The 20,355-nt window shown below is 41.8% G+C and overlaps 1 protein-coding gene across 1 annotated transcript in view; it reads right to left on the bottom strand.

The window, feature by feature from the left end:
- Positions 1-8,126: 8,126 nt before the first annotated feature.
- Positions 8,127-20,355, bottom strand: part of BAZ1A (bromodomain adjacent to zinc finger domain 1A) — a 90,105-nt gene continuing 77,876 nt past the window's right edge. Inside the window, 6 exon segments of the mRNA XM_049766950.1 lie at positions 8,127-9,104; positions 11,106-11,193; positions 13,468-13,607; positions 14,053-14,519; positions 17,735-17,961; positions 18,060-18,307. Of these exon segments, the coding sequence (XP_049622907.1) occupies positions 8,908-9,104; positions 11,106-11,193; positions 13,468-13,607; positions 14,053-14,519; positions 17,735-17,961; positions 18,060-18,307 (1,367 nt within the window). The 3' untranslated portion in view covers positions 8,127-8,907.

Raw genomic sequence — 20,355 nt, 5'->3', positions numbered from 1 at the left:
ATGAGAAATTTTGGAGGCGCAACGATCGTACAGGGGACAGCGAGTCTGCCTCCGACGCGGCCGACTCGGGGTTGTTACTGGCACCACAATCTCCAGCTCCCCAGATGGTCTCCAGAGCACCACAGGAGCGCAGGTCAATCCTGCCCCTCAAAAACCCTAAGCAGAAAGAAAGTTTACTCTCTTAACAAATTTTATGTCTACAAATAATTATTGTCGAAGTACTACTATTTTTTTTTTCTTTCGGTTTTTGGGACACACCCGGTGACGCTCAGGGGTTACTCCTGGCTATGCGGTCAGAAACTGTCCCTGGCTTGGGGGACCATATGGGACGTGGTGTGTGTGTGTGTGTGTGTGTGTGTGTGTGTGTGTGTGTGTGTGTGTGTAACCGTTGTCCGTCCTAGCTAGCGAGCGCAAGGCAAACGCCCTGCCGCTATGCCATCACTCCGGCCCCCAAAATTTACATTTTACATGTTCTAAATATGGAGAGATAGTTCAAAGAGATGAGTGCATGAGACAGAAGGCCCAGACTTAATCGCTGGCAACACAAGGTCCCCCAAGTTTCTTCAGGAGTATTTCTTTAGCTAATTTTTTTGGGGGGTTGGGTTTTGGGGTCACATCTGGTGGCGCTCAGGGGTTCCTCCTGGCTCTATGCTCAGAAATCACTCCTGGGCCCGAAAGATAGCATGGAGGTAGTGCGTTTGCTTTGCATGCAGAAGGTCGGTGGTTTGAATCCCGACGGGCATCCCATATGGTCCCCTGAGCCTGCCAGGAGCGATTTCTGAGCATAGAGCCAGGAGGAACCCCTGAGCGCTGCCGGGTGTGACCCACCCCACCCCAAAACAAAACAAAAATAAACAAAACAAAAAAATTACTCCTGACAGGCTCGGGGGACCATATGGGATGCCGAGATTCGAACCTCTGTCCTCCCTGGGTCGGCTGCGTGCAAGGCAAACACCCTATCTCTGTTCTCTCTCTCTGGCCCCTCTTTACCAATTTTTTTTTTAAATGAGAAAGTAAATACTTTATATGTATAAGCTTAACATATTTTACAAATATACATATATACATTAAATTACTTTAGATCATAAGCTTCTTTACCTTGTGAAATTTTTTTCTTTGGTTGTTTTTGGTTTTTGGACCACACCAGGAGGTGCTCAGAGCTTTCGCTTGGTTCTGTACTTAGGGATTACCATTGGCATACTCAGGAGACATATGGGATGCTGGAGATTGAACCTTGGTCTGCCATGTTTAAGGCAAGTGGCCTACCCTCTGTATTATTGTCGCTTGTGACAATACTCATGTAATAGATTAACTGTGGATTTTTGTTTTTTGCTTTATTTTGGGTCACACCCGGCAGCGGTCAGGGATTACTACTGGCTCTGTGCTTAGAAGACACTCCTGGCAGGCACAGGGGACCATATGGGATGCTGGGATTCAAGCCACCGACTGTCCTGGGTCAGCTGCATGCAAGGCAAATGCCCTACCACTGTGTATTTCTCCGGCCCCAAATATGTGTGTATATGTATTTTACACAAACTTTCTTAGTTGTGTTCATTTATTCATTTGCTCCGTAATGGCTTAGTGAGAGTCAACTAGCTAATAAGCATTGCTCTAGAAACAGTTTCCATAGTGTAACTAGCTCAATGTGTTGGTTTGCCTTTCAATTCTGTGAGGAAGACGATTGAATAGTTTTAATAGAAAAGACTGGAAACTCATTTATTAATTATCCCACAAGTTCAGAAACAATTCCCAAGTGGTTTTAGTTAACTAAAAAGATACAGGCAGTACATCCCCCCTTTGTTTCTTTGTATATTACTTTCTATAAAATGAAAAGCTCATAATTGAAGGAAGAAAATGAGACAATAACCAGATGGTTTCATACATATGAATATGAATTGAAGCAAATGAACTGGAAAAAACACTAGCTCCTAGACTCGATGCTGAAAGAAGAGGAGGGATAGGAATGTGTAAAGGAGTCTCTTTGAAGGTAGGTGGCATTGGAACGTTAAAGAGATAATTAAGAAATAAAGTTTGGGCTGGAGAGATAGCATAGAGGTAGGGTGTTTGCCTTGCACGCAGGCAAGATGGTGGTTTGAATCCCGGCATCCCATATGGTCCCCCGTGCCTGCCAGGAGCGATTTCTGAGTACAGAGCCAGGAGTGGCCCCTGAGTGCTGTCAGTGTGACCCCAAAACTAAAACAAAAGAAATAAAGTTTAAGCAACATGGATTACAATATTGTTTAACACTTTTGTTGTTGTTTTGTGTCTCGATTCCATTGTTGTTGCCTTTGGCTTGGATATTTAGTTCTGTCCTTTTCTCCCCTCCAGCATTCCCCCCCCCCAGTTCTGTCCTTTTAACACTATTAATGTACCTGAGACCGCCTAGTCCCTAGCCTCCATCCTTTCATATTTGTGTTTCTCCTCTTTTACTCAGTTTCTTTCCTTCTCCTCACTATACTCACTATACTATAAAGGTGTTCAAGGCAACTCCCATTTATACTATTGCATTTTTTCATACCATTATTCTAAATGCAACATATAACTGATATTCTGTATTTATCCTTCTTTAGGCTTATTTTATTTAACATAATATCTTCCAAAAAAAAAAAGATGGGGCCGGATTAGATAGCATGGAGGTAGGACATTTGCCTTGCATGTAGAAGGATGGTGGTTCGAATCCCAGCATCCCAAATGGTGCTCCGAGCCTGCTAGGAGCGAGTATAGAGCCAGGAGTAACCCCTGAGCACTGCCGAGTGTGACCCAAAAACAAAACAAAACAAAATTTTCCAGTTCCATCCATGTAGCTGCAAATTGCATGATTGCATTATTTCTTACAGTTATGTAGAATTCCACTGTATATATGTACCACATCTTCATGATCTGATGTCGGACATCTAGGTTGATTTCAAGTCTTGGCTATTATACCGAGTGCTACAATAAATAGTGGTGTGCATACATCTTTTTGGATGGATGCTTTCTGTGCTGGAATAGATATCCAAAAAGAAATTGCTGGGTCATATGGCAGCTCAATTTTGAGCTTACTGAGAACACTCCAAACTGTTTTCTATAGAGGCTGAGCCAGGCAGGCAGCATTCCCACCAGCAGTGGAGGAGAGTTTTTTTCTTACCACAACTCCGCCAACAGATCGTTCCCAGTGTTTTTGATATGTGCCATCCTCACTGGTGTAAGATGATATCTCATTGTCTTGATTTGGATTTCCCTAATAAGTGATTATAAGCATTTTTTCATATGTCTGTTGGCCATCTGTTGGTCTTCCTCAGAGTAGTGTCTGTTCATTTCCTGCTTGGCGGAACAGCTCCAGGAGCAAGAGATTCCAGTTCGATAATCACGGGCCCATAGTTCTAAATGTGAACTTGCATATAAGCCCCAAAGTTTCTGACACATGTGAACTCTCAGTACACTTTCTTTAATTCTGTAATTCTACCAGATGTGACGAATGAGTAAGAATGAGCCCACCAACTAAAAACTTTTTTATTATATAAGATGGACTTCCAGATGTTCTTTTGATTTGTAATTTGTCCATTTTTCCCCCCAAGAAGCTATTAAGAAAGTCTGCTCTGGCGGGCCCTTTCTCATATGTGATGTCATTGGGGCCAGAGAGCTAGCACAGCGGTAGGGCATTAGATTGCATGTGGCTGACCCAGGAGGGGACCCGATTTGATTCCTGGCATCCTATATAATGCCCCAGCCTGCCAGAGGCGTTTTCTCAGTGTAGAGCCTGGAGTGACCCCTGAGCACTGCTGGGTGTGGCCCAACAACCAACCAACCAATCAACCAACAATCAATCAATCAATAAAGTTTAAGAAATCTAGTTTTAGAGGCCAGAGCGACAGTGCAGCGTTAGGGCATTTGCTTTGCACTTGGCTGTCCCAGGATGGACCTGGGTTCCATCCCCAGAGTCCCATATGGTCCCCCAAGCCAGGAGTGATTTTTGAGCTCATAGCCAGAAATAATAACCCCTGAGCATCACCGGGTTTGGTCCCTCCCCACAAAACCCAAAATATATATTTTTTAAAGTGATGTCATTGCTAGGTTGTTGTGTGATTGTTGTAATAATGTTTTTGCCTGTCATCCCACCTGGATCTTCCAGGTGGGGGTGATTAAGGAAACAAATAAATAGCTTGTTGGGGAGGCATAGGGAGCTCTTTTGCCAGAACTGACTGCTGGTTCGGTTTGCTTTTTGGAGCTGGTTGCAACTGACAAAAGACTTTCTTTGCTGAACCTTTGGTCCCCTAATCTTTTGCATTCGTTGATTATTCACGTCGGATATTATTATCAAAGTCTCCCTCAAAAGGGGGGACGGAAGAATGGGATTCAATTTATCATTCTGGGAGTCATTCTTAGACTTGGAGACCATCAACAAGGGGTTTGACCTCCCCCCACACTAGGTAATCTAGTAAGTTAAATAAATTAATACTTGGGTAGCTGGCTCTCCTTTGACCCTCCTGGGCACTCCATGGTCCTCAGAGCACTGCCAGAAATGACCCTGACAACAGAACCTGTGGTAGCCCCCAGCACCTTCAATTGTGTTCCATAAAAAAATAAAAATAAAAAAATAAAAGAAAGAGAAAGAAGGGGGGCCGGAGATAGCATGGAGGTAGGGCATTTTGCCTTGCGATCAGAAGGACGGTGGTTCGACTCCCGGCATCCCATATGGTCCCCCGAGCCTGCCAGGAACAATTTCTGAGTGTAGAGCCAGGAGTGACCTAAAAACAAAAACAAAACAAAACAAAAAAATTAATACTTTACAAGTACTGAAACATCTCGTTCACTTTTTTCTTTTGGGCTATACCCAGAGTAACCCAGGGGCTACTTCTGGCTCTGCACTCAGGAATTAATTATTCCAGGTGATACTTGGGGATCATATGAGATGCCAGGGATTGAACTTGGAATGGCTGCATGTAAGGTAAGTGCCTTATCTGTTGTGCTATGTCTCTGCCTCCCTTTTAAATGGTCATACTTATTAGCTCATACTTATTAACTTCCAGGTTAGTATTTGGGGATTGTCTTTCCTAGTTTAGGGGACCACATGATGTTAGCATGTATGAATTAAATGGGGGATTGGAATACATGTACTCCATTCCTTTGAGTTATCTCCCGGGCCCTTCCTTCACTATCTGGAACTTCAGTTCTTCTCAATCATGTTTTCACTTCACTCATTTCACTGGCCAGTGCCTTCTTGAAAACAAAATAGAAGCCAAATAAGGCTTCTCTCTTGGTGAATGCCAACATTACATTCTCGAACACTACTATGTTGTTGTTTTTTTTTTTTTGTTTTTGGACCACACCGAGTGACGCTCAAGGGTTACTCCTGGCTATGTGCTCAGAAATTGCTCCTGGCTTGGGGGACCATATGGGATGGCGGGAATCAAACCAAGGTCAGTCCTGAATCAGCCTCGTGCAAGGCAAACACCCACCCTATTGCTGTGCTATTGCTCTGTCTCCTACTATGTATTTTTGTTCTGTGGGGGCCAAACCTAGTTGTGCTAGGTGCTGCTCTGTGCTCAGTGGACTATGTAGTGTTTGCAAAACTTGTGCACCAGCTATTTCAGCCATCATTCCATTCCAATCACTACCATATTCCCTTGCATGTTAACACCTTGTTGCTATATAAAATCTGTGACCAGACAGGTTTGGGCTATTAAAAATAATTTTTATAAAATAAAACAATCTGGGTTAAAATAAATGATTTTTATAAAGTAAGATAACATAACTAGAATTCAAAAATTTTATTTTAATGAAATTTGAAAAGAAAAGCAAGTTTAATATAAATTTAATAGACTTTCAGAAGCTGAGGGACAGCTGAGTGCCCACCTCATAGACATGAGTTTTTGAGACTGATGACCAGCACTACTGCAAATGCTAAGCATGATCCTGGTGGTAGTCATTTGGGTCTCTACTACTGAAATAAAGTGAATCCGAAGTGACCGCTATAAAAGAGACTAAGATTCACTTTCAGAATAACTAGTTCAAGAATTAGTTGAGGGGCCGGGCGGTGGCGCTGGAGGTAAGGTGCCTGCCTTACCTGCGCTAGCCTAGGAGACGGACGGCGGTTCGATCCCCCGGCGTCCCATATGGTCCCCCAAGCCAGGAGCGACTTCTGAGCGCATAGCCAGGAGTAACCCCTGAGCGTTACCGGGTGTGGCCCAAAAAACAAAAAACAAAAAACAAACAAAAAAAAAAAGAATTAGTTGATCCAAATAGGAAATAGTCTTGGGAACCATGAAGGGCGCTTTGCTGGCTTAAAGAGGGCAGGTTTCCAGCAGAATGTTGAAAGATTATTTTTTCACTGAGAAGGAAGTGGTAGCAGAACAACTAAATTTGGGAGCTTCTGTAGCTCTAGAAAATATATATAGGGCCGGGAAGGTGGCGCTACAGGTTAGGTGTCTGCCTTGCAAGCGGATGGACCGCGGTTCGATCCCCCGGTGTCCCATATGGTCCCCCAAGCCAGGGGTGATTTCTGAGCACATAGCCAGGAGTAACCCCTGAGCGTCAAACGGGTGTGGCCCAAAAACAAAAAAAAAAAAAAAAATATATATATATATATATATATATATATATATATATAAAAAATTATTTGTGGGGCTGGAGCAATAGTGTAGCGGTAAGGCATTTGCCTTTCACGTGGCTGATTCAGGACGAACCTCGGTTCAGTCCCCAGTGTCCCATATGGTTCCCCAAGCCAGGAGCGATTTCTGAGCGCATAGCCAGCAGAATCCGTAACCAAATAATTTACTATAAAATAGATGCATTTTGGGGCCGGGTAGGTGGCGCTGGAGGTAAGGTGTCTGCCTTGCAAGCGCTAGCCAAGGAAGGACCGCGGTTCGATCCCCCGGCGTCCCATATGGTTCCCCCAAGCCAGGGGCGATTTCTGAGCACATAGCCAGGAGTAACCCCTGAGCATCAAACGGGTGTGGCCCAAAAACCAAAAAAAAAAAAAAAAAAAATAGATGCATTTTATTCTTATATTCTAAGATAAATTAAAATTTTCTAAGAAATTGGCATGAGATAATTACTAATTTTCTAAGTTACAGATATGAACACACTCATGCAAATAATGCAGAAATTTCGGAATATATGAAAAAGAGGACTAATTTTCAAATATATACAAGTGAGCTAAATGAGAATATAGTATTCTCAGGCTTTTATAGGACAAAACAAAAGGATAATTCTCTCTTCCTGTTTCCTTAAATGTCCTAGAGAGGACAATGCTGCTGCTACCTTAAAAATCTATGGAACTGGGGCCGGAGAGATAGCATGGAGGTAAGGCGTTTGCCTTGCAATCAGAAGGTCGGTGGTTCAAATCCCAGCATCCTATATTGTCCCCTGAGCCTGCCAGGAGCGATTTCTGAGCATAGAGCCAGGAGTAACCCCTGAGAGCTGCTGGGTGTGACCCAAAAAACAATAAACCAAAAAAATCTATTGGGACCGGGGGCTGGAGGGATAGCACAGTGGATAGGGCATTTGCCTTGCATACAGCTGACATGGCTTCAATCTGTCACCCCATATGGTCCTCTGAGCCTGTTACAAGTAATTTCTAAGTGTAGAGCCAGGAGTAAACCCTGAGTACCACTTGGTATGGCCCCCAAAACAAAACAAAACACACACACACACACGCGCACTGATAGTGCAAAAGGGAGGGTATTTGTCTTGGATATGGAAAACATGGTTCCCAAAGTCCCACTAGGAGTGATCCCTGTAAGGAGCAAGCTCTGAGCACTTGAGCTCTGAGCATTTGGTCCCAAATCAAAAAAAAAAAAAAAAGGGGCCGGGTAGGTGGCGCTGGAGGTAAGGTGTCTGCCTTGCAAGCGCTAGCCAAGGAAGGACCGCGGTTCGATCCCCCGGCGTCCCATATGGTCCCCCCAAGCCAGGGGCGATTTCTGAGCACATAGCCAGGAGTAACCCCTGAGCGTTAAACGGGTGTGGCCCAAAAAACCAAAAAAAAAAAAAAAAAAAAATCCAGCTATTCCTACAAAACTGAGACTCTGTCTTCCTATATAGAGTTAGACTCGGGTACAATAAAAGAATGAGAATAATTCCAACTATCTATATCCTTTATAGGTAGAAGTACAATGTTGATATGTAGATAATAAAAATTCAGACACTTGCAAAAAAAGTATCTTTTTATTTGTACACTTAAAAAAATGTACTTAGAAATTTATATTACAGTTTGAAAAACCAAAAGAAATGCCAGGGGAAAGGGAGGGTGTTATCTTTTATTGACTGATTAAGGAAGTTAGAGAAATAAAATAAAACACAGTAATATGCTTAAAAAATTAAAGAACATTTTCCAGGTACAAATTTTATAAATACAAAACAAATTCACAAATTACTCTGAATGCTAAATAAATAGCTAGTTAATAAACTCAAACTTAATACCTCCAGCAAGCACTGGTACAGCACTTCAAGAATATAAAATTGAATTCACTCATGTGTAGTGTTAAAAGAATGTACTCAATTTTTAGACATATACACTTTCCCCCTAAATTGTGCTATCATAGAGGTTTATTTCAATGAATAAGTTCATTAATATCACACTTTCAAAAAAAATATCACCAATGACAAAAATAGTCATGGTGAAAAATATTTTCTAAGATATTGGGGCACATGAATGATCTCAAAATGTACAAAACCATCTGTAAACCAGTACTGTATCCAATAACATCTATTAAATTTATTAGATACTGAATAAAACTGTAGCAAAGGAAATCTTTCCTACATTCTCCTGAGTGCTTAATATTAAAATTGAGAATATAGTGCAGGCCACACTTCAGTGTGGTCAATCAGTTGTTATTGCTTTATACACATATATCTGCTTTGAGCATGATTTAACGTTCCATTTCATGAACAATATTTTTTCCTCAAATATCCTTTAGAAGGACACAATCAGATTCGTGACTTTTTTGCAGCTGGAGGTGCATTAACTTGATCCACATTTGCAGGTGAGACACGGAGTCCAAGCTTTTGAGCCTGAATGTGAAAAAATGCTTGCAGTCTAGTTCCAGCTTTTGCTTCACTTGTGTTACGAGGATTGTACTCAAAGCAGTTCGAAAACATTAATTCGATATCATCAATAAACTCAGCTAGAAAGAAAAAAAGCAAATGAAATCAGAATATACATACATAAGTTGTAGTTTGATTCATATATGCAAATATCTTTAAAGAAACAGAAACCGACTTTTTCTCCTTAGAAACTAAAAATCGATAAACAAAGTGGCAGAATGAAAGCTGAAATGTTGGGAGCATCTTTCGTTTGTTTTTGGGCCATACCTGCAGTACTCAAGGTTTACTAATTGGCTCTGCACTAAGGGATTACTCCTGGAGGGGCTCAGGCACCATATGAAATTCTGGGTATCGGACTGGGTTGGCTGTGTCCAAGCCAAGTGCCCTACCCATTGTATTATTTAAGTACGAATACTTAAAATGTTGTGTTTCTTTTTTCACATCTAACAGTGCTCAGGGGACCATGTGATGCTAGGAATGTAGCATAGGTCTCCTTGCATGAAGAACAAGTGTCGTAACCCTATGACTATCTCTCCAAGCCCTAAACTGTCTCATTAAAATGATATTATTGGGGTTGGAGCATAGCAGGTGGGCATTTGTTTTAAATGCGGCCAACCTGGGTTTGACCACCTGGGTTGAACCTGGCCCCCTTGAACCCACCAGGAGTGATTCCTAAGTGCAGAGCCAGAAGTAACCTGAGTACTGCCGAGTGTGGCCCAGAAAACAAACAAAAAGTCCCCCCAAACAATATTATTATGTAATTAAGTATGATATAATTATAAAGAAGTACTATTAAAATGGACTCTGTAAAATATACTAATTCACTATATCTCCACTGATCTTTATCCCATATACATAAGCACTTCAGGGAATCACTGGGATGCCACCTACAAAATTTCATTGAGACTCATCATTAAAGTGCTGAAGTGGGGGCCGGGCGGTGGCGCTAAAGGTAAGGTGCCTGCCTTGCCTGCGCTAGCCTTGGACGGACCGCGGTTCGATCCTCCGGTGTCCCATATGGTCCCCCAAGCCAGGAGCAACTTCTGAGCACATAGCCAGGAGTAACCCCTGAGCGTTACTGGGTGTGGCCCAAAAACCAAAAAAAAAAAATAAAAAAAAATAAAGTGCTGAAGTGATAGCATAACAAGTAACGCGTTTGCCTTGCATGTGGCTGACTCAGGTTTGATCCCTGGCATCCCACATGGTTCCTTGAGTCCACCAGTAGTAATTTCTGAGTGCAGAGCCAGGAGTAACTTGTAAGCACTATTGGGTGTGGCCCAAAAACCAAACCAAACAAACCCCCAAAACAAGATTCATCATTAAAACAATGTTGGGTCAATGTGAGGAGGAGAGGGCAGACCAAGCCCCCACATTTACTGACTCTATCAGCATTTTTCTGATGGCCCTGCCTCATCACTGATCCTCTATAATTCCCTTCAGGGACACCAATCTGACCAAACTTCAGGTATCCCAGTTTGGAGGCTGATATCTCCAGGGCTTTTTGGAGCAAGTGGGGGCACCCTCCTCCCATATCTCCCTTCTTCCAGGAGGCCTGGCAGCTGAGTACATGCCCCTAAAAGTCACAGTATCTGTAATAGCACCTGGCAGTGCTCAGGGGTTACTCCTGGCAGGCTCAGGGGACCATATGGGATGTTGGGATTTGAACCACCGACCTTCTGCATGCAAGGCAAACACTTTACCTCCATGCTACCTCTCTGGCCCCAGTTTTTCTATTTTAAAAAATTTCTTTCTTCTCTTCCTTTTCCCACTTTCACTTATCTGCAAATAAATGTATTATGATCAACTATGTCAACTATGAGATACATTTTCTTTAAATAAATGAAAGTTGGACCTGAGCAATAGTGTAGCAGGTAGGAAATTTGCCTTGCACTTAGCTAACTAAGGTTCCATCCCTGGCTCCGTGTGAATACTGCCAGGAGAAAATCCTGAGTGTAGAGCAACCTTGCATTGCTTATGATCCCCAAACTAAACAACACCAACTACGAACAAAACCAAAACATTACAAAAAGGACTAAAAAAATGTCTTTATCAGAAAATAAAAACAAAATATAATTACTCACATGCTAACTTATATTCACATTTGTTCACTTTTTCACGAATTATATTTAAGGCGATGGGCTTTTTGATAATATCATAATAGTCTGGGACCTGTAAGATAATTAGTATATTTCTCTATTAGAAAATTTATCAATAACAAGTAGTCAAATACATGAAGATCTTATTTTTAGAAATAATTAACTTTTAATATTACTAAAATGAACATAAGATATATATCACTGTAAAGTTATAAGTCTACTTGATCGTACTAAAAATGTTAGCAATTTTGGATCAGAGTGATAGTACAGTGGGTAAGCAGGTAGAGTTGGCCTTGCATGTGGCCAACTCAGGTTCAATACCAGGTAGCACATATTGTCTCCCCGGCTAACAGTGAGCGATTCCTGAATGCAGAGCTAAGAGTAAACCTGGAGGGGCCGGAGAGTTAGCATGGAGGTAAGGCGTTTGCCTCTCATGCAGAAGGTCAGTGGTTTGAATCCCGGCATCCCATATGGTCCCCTGAGCCTGCCAGGAGCGATTTCTGAGCGTAGAGCCAGGAGTAACCCCTGAGCACTGCTGAGTGTGACCCCTCCCCCCCCCCCCCAAAAAAAGTAAACCTGGAGCACTGCTTTGTGTGGACCAGACAGACACTCCCTCATCCCCATTCCACCAAAAAAAGTTAACAATTTGTAGTCTGAGAGATAGTATAGGGAAGGGATGTTAAGGTGCTTTACTTGCAATGTGGTGACTGGTTTGATTTTGGCACTACAAACATTCTCCTAAATACCAGCAGGAATTACTCCTGATCACAGATGCAGCTCAAAAGTTAACAACTGATTGTTAACAATTGTGAAAATAGGGCCCAGAGAGATAGCACAGCGGTGTTTGCCTTGCAAGCAGCCGATCCAGGACCTAAGGTGGTTGGTTCGAATCCAGGACCTAAGGTGGTTGGTTCGAATCCCGGTGTCCCATATGGTTCCCCGTGCCTGCCAGGAGCTGTTTCTGAGCAGACAGCCAGGAGTAACCCTGAGCAACACCGGGTGTGGCCCCCCAAAAACAAACAAACAAACAAACAAACAAAAAACAATTGTGAAAATAAAAAAATGAATGGCTGGGGCTGGAATTACAGCACAGCAGGTAGGACATTTGCCTTGCACATGGCTGACCCAGGTTCAATCTCTGGCATTCCATATAGTACCCAAGCCTGCCAGGAGTAATCCTGAGCACCTCTGTGTTTGCCCCAAAAATTAAAAAAAAAAATAGAACGATATGTTGAATTTATAACATTAATCATATTAGATGCTACAAAGAATAAGAACACTGAGATTATTTCAATATACTCATCAGAAGATTTAGTGATGAGATTAAAAGAGATTGAGGGAGCTATACTTCCAAATTTTTAAATAACTTTTCCAATTGAAAAGATAATGAGAAAGAAAAGATAGATGATAGAGATAGACAAATAGATAGGTAGATTGGATGGAGAGATGGTGGATGGATGGCAGCTGAATCTTTCCAGACAGACTGACTGAGGCAGTTGCCTTTGTGGCATTTTCAGAATTGGAAGAGCAAGTTTCCCCTTTCTGCATGAAACCACACACAGCTTACCTTCTACATGTAGAAATGGCCCAGTTCCACAACTTTACCTAATCAAATTGCCAAGCCACCACATTTGTTTCAGGTTACAGATAATGGACATGTGGCTGTCTGACATCTCAAACTTTTTTTTTTTGGGTCACACCCGGCAGCGCTCAGGGGTTACTCGTGGCTCTGTGCTCAGAAATCATTCCTGGCAGGCTCGGGGACCATATGGGATGCCGGGATTCGAACCACTGACCTGCATGCGAGGCAAATGCCTTACCTCCATGCTATATCTCCGGTGCCAACATCTCAAACTTTTAAAGTAGTGTCAGCCCAGAAGTATCATAGGACATTTGATGAGAAAATAAAAATTTACCAAGCTCAGTGAGCCTAAATAGTAACACAGAAGGCTCAACTGGCACCAACCACAGCCTGGTAAATCTTTAGACACTGACTTCAGTAACACAATGGAGAAATATAACAACTATTTCAAAGTAGCTCCTCATTGATCTGTGTTGATAATTCAATTTGCCTTTATGTCGTAACAAAAATGTGAAGTAAATTTGTTTACGCTTGCAAGGGGGGTAGGCTTGGGCGGTGTGTGGGAAATTAGAGATGCCGGTGAAAGAAAGATCATATTGGTGGTGGAATTGGTGCTTGAACATTTAATACCAGAAACAACATGATTTACCAAGTCATGGTGTTATAATAAACAAAGTCTAACTACTATTACAATTACCTCAAAGATGCCTTATAGATCAATACGTTAGATATATACACAAATAAGTTTCATGAATCTAATAATACCTGAATTTTAGAAACAAGTTTCAAAAAAGGCCAACTGTCATCATGCCGTACTAACTCCACAATAAGCTGTTCAAAAGCAGACAGTTCATGAACTCCTCCTTGTCGGCCTGAACTCCTTCTATTTATTACAGGAGGTGATTCTGAAAAATGAGAACATTTAAAGTTATGATAAAGAAAAATATTTGATCACCATAAGCTAAATAGGGCATAACACACAAATAAAATAAACTGACACTTGGAGTCAGAGTAAAAGTACCGGATTCAGGGATCATCCCTGGCAGGTGCGTGCAAGGCAAGTGTCCTACCCACTCTACTATATATATATATATATATATATATATATATATATATAGCTCCAGCCTCTCAATATTTATATTTTTGGTTTTTGGGTCACACCCTGCAGCACTCGAGGGTTACTTCTGGCTCTACGTTCAGAAATCGCTCCTGGCAGGCCCAGGGGACCATGTGGAATGCCGGGATTCAAAGCATTGTTATTCTGCATGCAAGGCAAATGCCCTACCTCCATGCTATCTCTCCGGCCCCTCAATATTTTTTATAAGGATAATTTCAAGTTGGAGTTCATACCTGTAGTTTGTCTTTTCCTGCATTTTCTCTTGGAATCACTATCTTGGAGAGTAAGCTTTGAAGCAACATTAAGAGATTGTGACTGCTCACTCGATGTTGTTCCAATGATTCTAAAGTTAGGGAGGCTGGGACTGTTTTCTGGTGTGCTTTGAGCACATTTCTTGCCTCTGCGCTTTCTATGAGGACTAAGTAGTTCTACAAATACATCTGCTTGCAGTGGGATGTGACTCTGGCGAGTAGAACGACTGGCAATTCTTAAAGATTTAGTTTCTGTAGGAGGAGCAGATTTTATCTTTCTTAGGCTTCTACTAGGAGTTTTAGAAGCAGTAGATTTTGGTGTACTTTGCTGACTTCTTGAAGAGTATCTTCCAGAGTCTTGTCGTTGGCCACGACTTGAGAAAGAAGAGCTAAGTTTCCCTCTTGTTTTAATTGACAATCTAACTTGTGGTCTTCCTCGTTTGGGTGGGCTGTAAATATTAGTGGGAAAAACAATTATTGCACAGAGCAGAGAACAGATGGTTACTTCTATTCTTGTTTTATTCAGTCAATAAATCCTACATGAAGTACTTTTCTGTATTACTGGGATTTATTCTATAATTAATTCATTTTTTTGGTTTGCTTTTTGTTTTGGGGCCCAAACCAGGGGACTATGGGAGATGCCAGGGATCAAACCTGAGTCAGCAGCACGAAAGGCAAATACCCAAAGTGCTGTGCTATATGCCAGCCCCTATAAGTAATTTTTTTTTTTTTTTTTTGATTTTTGGGTCACACCTGCCAGTGCTTAGGTGTTACTCCTGGCTCTATGCTCAGAAATCGATCCTGGCAGGCTCGGGGGACCATATGGGATGCTGAGATTCGAACCACCATCCTTCTGCATGAAAGACAAACGCCTTACCTCCATGCTATTTCTCCGGCCCCTAATTTTTTTTTTTTTTTTTTTTTGGCCACACTTGGCAGCACTCAGGAGATATTTCTGGCTCTGCTATCAGAAATTATCCCTGGTAGGCTTAGAGGACCATATGGGATGCTGGGGATTGAACCAGAGTCAACTGCTTGCAAGGCAAATGCTATACTGCTTGCAAGGCAAGCATACCTATAGTCCTATAGCTCTGGCTCTATAATTAATTCTTTTTTTTTTTTTTTTTTTTGTTTTTGGGCCACACCCGTTTGACGCTCAGGGGTTACTCCTGGCTATATGCTCAGAAATCGCCCCTGGCTTGGGGGGACCATATGGGATGCCGGGGGATCAAACCACGGTCCGTTCCTTGGCTAGCGCTTGTAAGGCTGACACCTTACCTCTAGCGCCACCTTCCCGGCCCCTAATTCTTTAAAGTTAACATATTTCCATAAAAATCTAAAGTGTAGGGGCCAGAGAGATAGCATGGAGCTCTAGTGTTTGCCTCTCATGCAGAAAGTTCAAATCCCAGCATCCCATATGGTCCCCCGTGCCTGCCAGGGGCGATTTCTGAGCACAGAGCCAGGAGTGGCCCCTGAATGCTGCAGGGTATAACCCAAAAACAAAACAAAAAACAAAAAACAAAAAAAAAAAAACCCAAAATACTAAAGTGTATTTTCATGTTTTTTTTTTGGGGGGGGCAAAAAATTCTAAGGACATTAAAAATCAAATCCAAAATTATGGTATACTAATAAAATCCTCAGAATAATCATATACAAGTGAATCATGCTGAAATGCCAAAGTGTGATAAATTAATCAGAAAATACAATTCTTTTGTCTTTATAGGCTATAGGAGACTCAATTTTTATATTGAGTCTCAAGATCAATATATTACTATTGATACTGAGGTAACCTACAGTTCTGGCTACTAAAGTTGGCTTAAACCTGGACATTTTTAAAACATTTTAATTTAAGCACCATGATTACAAACATATTTGTAGTTGATTTTCAATCATAAAATGTAGATCTCCCTTTACCAGTGTAACTTTCCTGCCACCAATGTCTCCTTCCGCTTCCCCTCCTCTCCCATACCCTGCCTGTTTTCAAGACTGGCATTCTATTTCTCTCTCTATCATTGTCATGATAATTGTTGGTGTATAGTTATTTCTCTAACTGCATTCACCACTTTTTGTGGTAAGCTTCATATCATGGGCTTGACCTATGCATTTTGAATACCAACAAACATCTGTTTCTTCTTCTTTTCTTTTTTTTGTTTTTGGGCCACACCTGATTACGCTCAGGAGTTACTCCTGGTTATGCATTCAGAAATCGTTCCTGGCTTCCTGGCTTGGGGGACGGGAATGGAACCGCGGTCCGTACTAGGTTAGTGCATGCATGGCAAACACCCTTCCCACTGTGCTATCGCTCCGGCCCCTAAGACATTCTCTTGTTGTTTTTTGTTTTTGGGCTACACCTGGTGACATTCAGGGATTACTTCTGGCTACGCGCTCAGAAATCACTCCTGGTTTGGGGGACCATATGGGACACCAGGAGATCGAACCACAGTCTGTTCTAGGTTAGTGTGTGCAAGGCAAACACCCTATGGCTTGTGCCACCGCTCTGGCTCATCTGTTTCTTCTGATTCTTATTAAATTCAGTCTTTAATTGCCTTTAAGAAGTAAGAAAGGGGCCGAAGAGATAGCATGGAGGTAAGGCATTTGCCTTTCATGCAGAAGGTCATCGGTTCGAATCCTGGTGTCCCATATGGTCCCCCGTGCCTGCCAGGAGCAATTTCTGAGCATGGAGCACTGCTGGGTGTGACCCAAAAACAAAAAAACAAAAACAAAAAAACCCCCACAAAAACCCAAAACAAAAACAGGGCCGGAGAGCTAGCACAGTGGTACAGCATTTGCCTTGCAAGCAGCCGACCCAAGACCAACATTGGTTCGAATCCCGGCATCCCATATGGTCCCTGTGCCTGCCAGGCACAGAGCGAGGAGTGGCCCTTGAGCGCCACTAGGTGTGGCCCAAATATCAATGAATCAGTAAATTAACTGTTTTAAATAAAAAAAAAAAAAAAAAAGATCTAGCTTGTTAGGTTGTAGAATATTCGGTTATGATAATGTTGATGTGGTAGAAATATCAAAACACAATGCACTGAATAGGCAGATGGTTCAAAGGGCTGAAGTTCAAGCTTTGCATTCTAGAGCCCCAAATTCAATCCAAACATCATTGAAGACATCCCAAACACAGGCAGGAGCACAGCCTCCACAATAACTGTGCTGGGGTCTAGGAAGATATCTGTGAGGCTTGAGTTTGAGTCATTGCACTTCATTGCCCTCTGAGCTCCTACAGAGGAGGCCTGGCTGGCCTTGAAGAACTGTAGAAAAACCATAACTACAGCCAAAAGTGCCCCTACAAAAACAATAACAATGTGCTTCTTGACATTCTCTGTCTCTCTCTTTCTAACTTCTCCTTTGTCTTTTCCTCTCCCTCTTCTCCTCATTCTCTTTTTCTCTTTCTACAAGATACTCTTTGGGCATAGCATTCCTATGAATTCATACTTGATTCTGTCAATTGGCTAAGCTCCTACATGTACTATATTCCTTAGGGAGTATTTTCAAATACACAAAAAGAGCAAGGGTAATTTCAGGTAGTCTATTACCTACTAGTTAAGAAAAGAAATTACACTGACCACCCGGCTAATCATTCCATTCAAGATGGAATGGCTCAAAAGACTGTTCAGATAAAGGGAAATGACTCATTTTATTGCATGTTGGAACTTACCTGACTTCTTCCTCTTCCTGAGAGTCATCTTCATCTTGGTCAATCTCATACTCTTCTTCCTCACTTTGACTCTCTTCCTCACCATCATCACCTTCATCATCCTCACCTTCCAAATTGTCTTCCACTTCTTCATCACTTTCCAAAGATGGTCTCTGTCTAGATGAGAGTCTTCTAGAACGTTGTTTAGGCCGACACTCGGGACAAAACCAATCTCCTTCAGGCACAGTCTAACAAGTTACAATGAATGATCAATAATAATTCATTACTCAAAAATAATAATCTGTTATTAAAAATCTCAATCAATCTTAATCTGAGTAGAAGATACCTTCAGTTTTGGGCGAACACAGTAGGTATGATGACCCCGATCACAGCCATCACAAAGCACCATGTTTTCAGCATCACCTTTCTTTCGGCACATCTTGCAACGAGCATTCAATATAGATTTAGACCATATCACACTACGATCCAAGGTGGACAGATGAAGAAAGACTTGGGATAGACTAGCAGAAGAAAGAAGAGACTCTCTCCATCGGTCCAAAACAGTTTTGTAGGAACGGCTGTTGTCACTGGCATCTTAAATAGAAAGAAAAAGTGATACAAGTTTCTAAGGCAGGGGTCTCAAACTCGCGGCCTGCAGGCCGTTTGCGGCCCTCCGTACAACATTTTGTGGCCCTGCCCTAGAGGAATCTTTTTTTGTTTTGTTTTGTTTTAGTTGTTTGGGTCACACCCCTCAATGTTCAAGGCTTACTACTGACTTTGCACTCAAGGATCACCCCGACTTTGCCTCCTGTGGCCCCCAGGTAAAGTGAGTTTGAGATCTAAGGCAAACCCTAGACATTTTTCTAACACTACTTTCTTTTTACTTTTTTTTAAATTGCAACTGAGATAACAGTTATAATAGTGTTTATGTTCATGCTATGGTGTTCTAAGTTACTAAGTTACTACCCCCAGAATTTTCAAGGTTCTCCACCACTGTTGTTTTTGCCATTCAGTCAGCCTCTTCCTCTCCACACCTCTATCCTGGTAATTTAAGTTAGACTTTACAGTTTTTTTATAACACTTAACAAAAAGAGGAGGATAAATTTGTTAAATATTCGATGTCTCACATTTTTATGTAAGACTATTTAAATTCATCAATCAAACACTTGGGGATTTTAAGCATCAAAAGAGAAGAATATGGCAGGGGAAAGAGGTCTATGACTGGTGCACATATTCTGCATGTGAAAATACTAATTGCAAACCACTAGAATCTGACAAATATTTTAATTAGCCATAAAACAGAAAACAACTACATTGTTTAAGAAATGTTATAAATATATGTAAAGGGGCCTAGAGATAGCATGGAGATTAAGGCCGTTTGCCTTGCATGCAGAAGGATGGTGGTTCGAATCCCAGCATCCCATATGGTGGTCCCCTGAGCCTGCCAGGAGCAAGTTCTAAGCGTAGAGACAGGAGTAACCTGAGTGCTGCTGGGTGTGACCCAAAAAACCAAAAAAAAAAATAAATAAATAAATAAATTTTTGCTTTTACTTTTGGGGGCATACAGCAGGCTCTCTTGCTGGGGCTAAGGGGACCATATATATATGTAATACTAGGGATCAAATTTGAGTTGGTTGTGTATAAGGTGCTACACCCACTGTAATAACACTCAGCTCCTCTTAAATAAAAAAATATCCTTTGAAAATATGAGTAAAACAAAACAAAAAAAAAGGAGGGCTGGAGTGATATCACAGCGGACAGATTATAGTTCAAATTCCGGCATCCCATATGGTCCCCCATGTCTGCCAGGGGTGATTTCTGAGCGCAGAGCCAAGTGTAACTCCTGAGTACTGCCGGGTATGACCCAAAAACAAAACAAAACAAAACAAAAAAAAAGAAAATGAGTAACAAAGTACATTGAAAACAGATCTAAACTTTAAACTTTAAAATTATTTAATAACTCAATGTATGAGAGTAAAACATGGATAGGTCAATGTCTCATCAGACAAAGCTAACAGGAAGCAAAAATAGAGCACTTAAATAATTTTTTTTTTTGTTTTGGGCCACACCCAGCTGTGCTTAGGGGTTACTCCTGGCTATCTGCTCAGAAATAGCTCCTGGCAAGCATGGGGACCATATGGGACGCCGGGATTTGAACCAAGCACCTTAGGTCCTGCATTGGCTGCTTGCAGGGCAAACACCGCTGTGCTATCTCTCTGACCCCGCACTTAAATAATTTATTTCCGGGACCAGAGAGATAGCACAGAGGTAAGGCATTTGTCTTACATGTAGAAGGTCGGTGGTTCGAGTCCCAGCATCCCATATGGTCCCCTGAGCCTGCCAGGAGCGATTTCTGAGTGTAGAGCCAGGAGTAACCCCTGAGCGCTGCCAGGTGTGACCCAAAAACCAAAACCAAAACCAAAACAAAAAAAATTATTTCTCCTTTTATATATTTTACTTTCTATTCATTTTATCCTTTTTTTTTCTTTTGATTTTTGGGTCATACCCGGCAGCACTCAGGGGCTACCCTTGGCTCTACGCTCAGAAATCACTCCTGGCAGGCACGGGGGACCATATGTGATACTGGGATTTGAACCACCGTCCTTCTGCATGCAAGGCAAACACCTTACCTCCATTTTATC

This window comes from Suncus etruscus, chromosome 2, assembly GCF_024139225.1.
Source record: "Suncus etruscus isolate mSunEtr1 chromosome 2, mSunEtr1.pri.cur, whole genome shotgun sequence".
Classification (NCBI taxonomy): domain Eukaryota; kingdom Metazoa; phylum Chordata; class Mammalia; order Eulipotyphla; family Soricidae; genus Suncus; species Suncus etruscus.
This window is presented reverse-complemented; position numbering and strand designations above follow the sequence as displayed.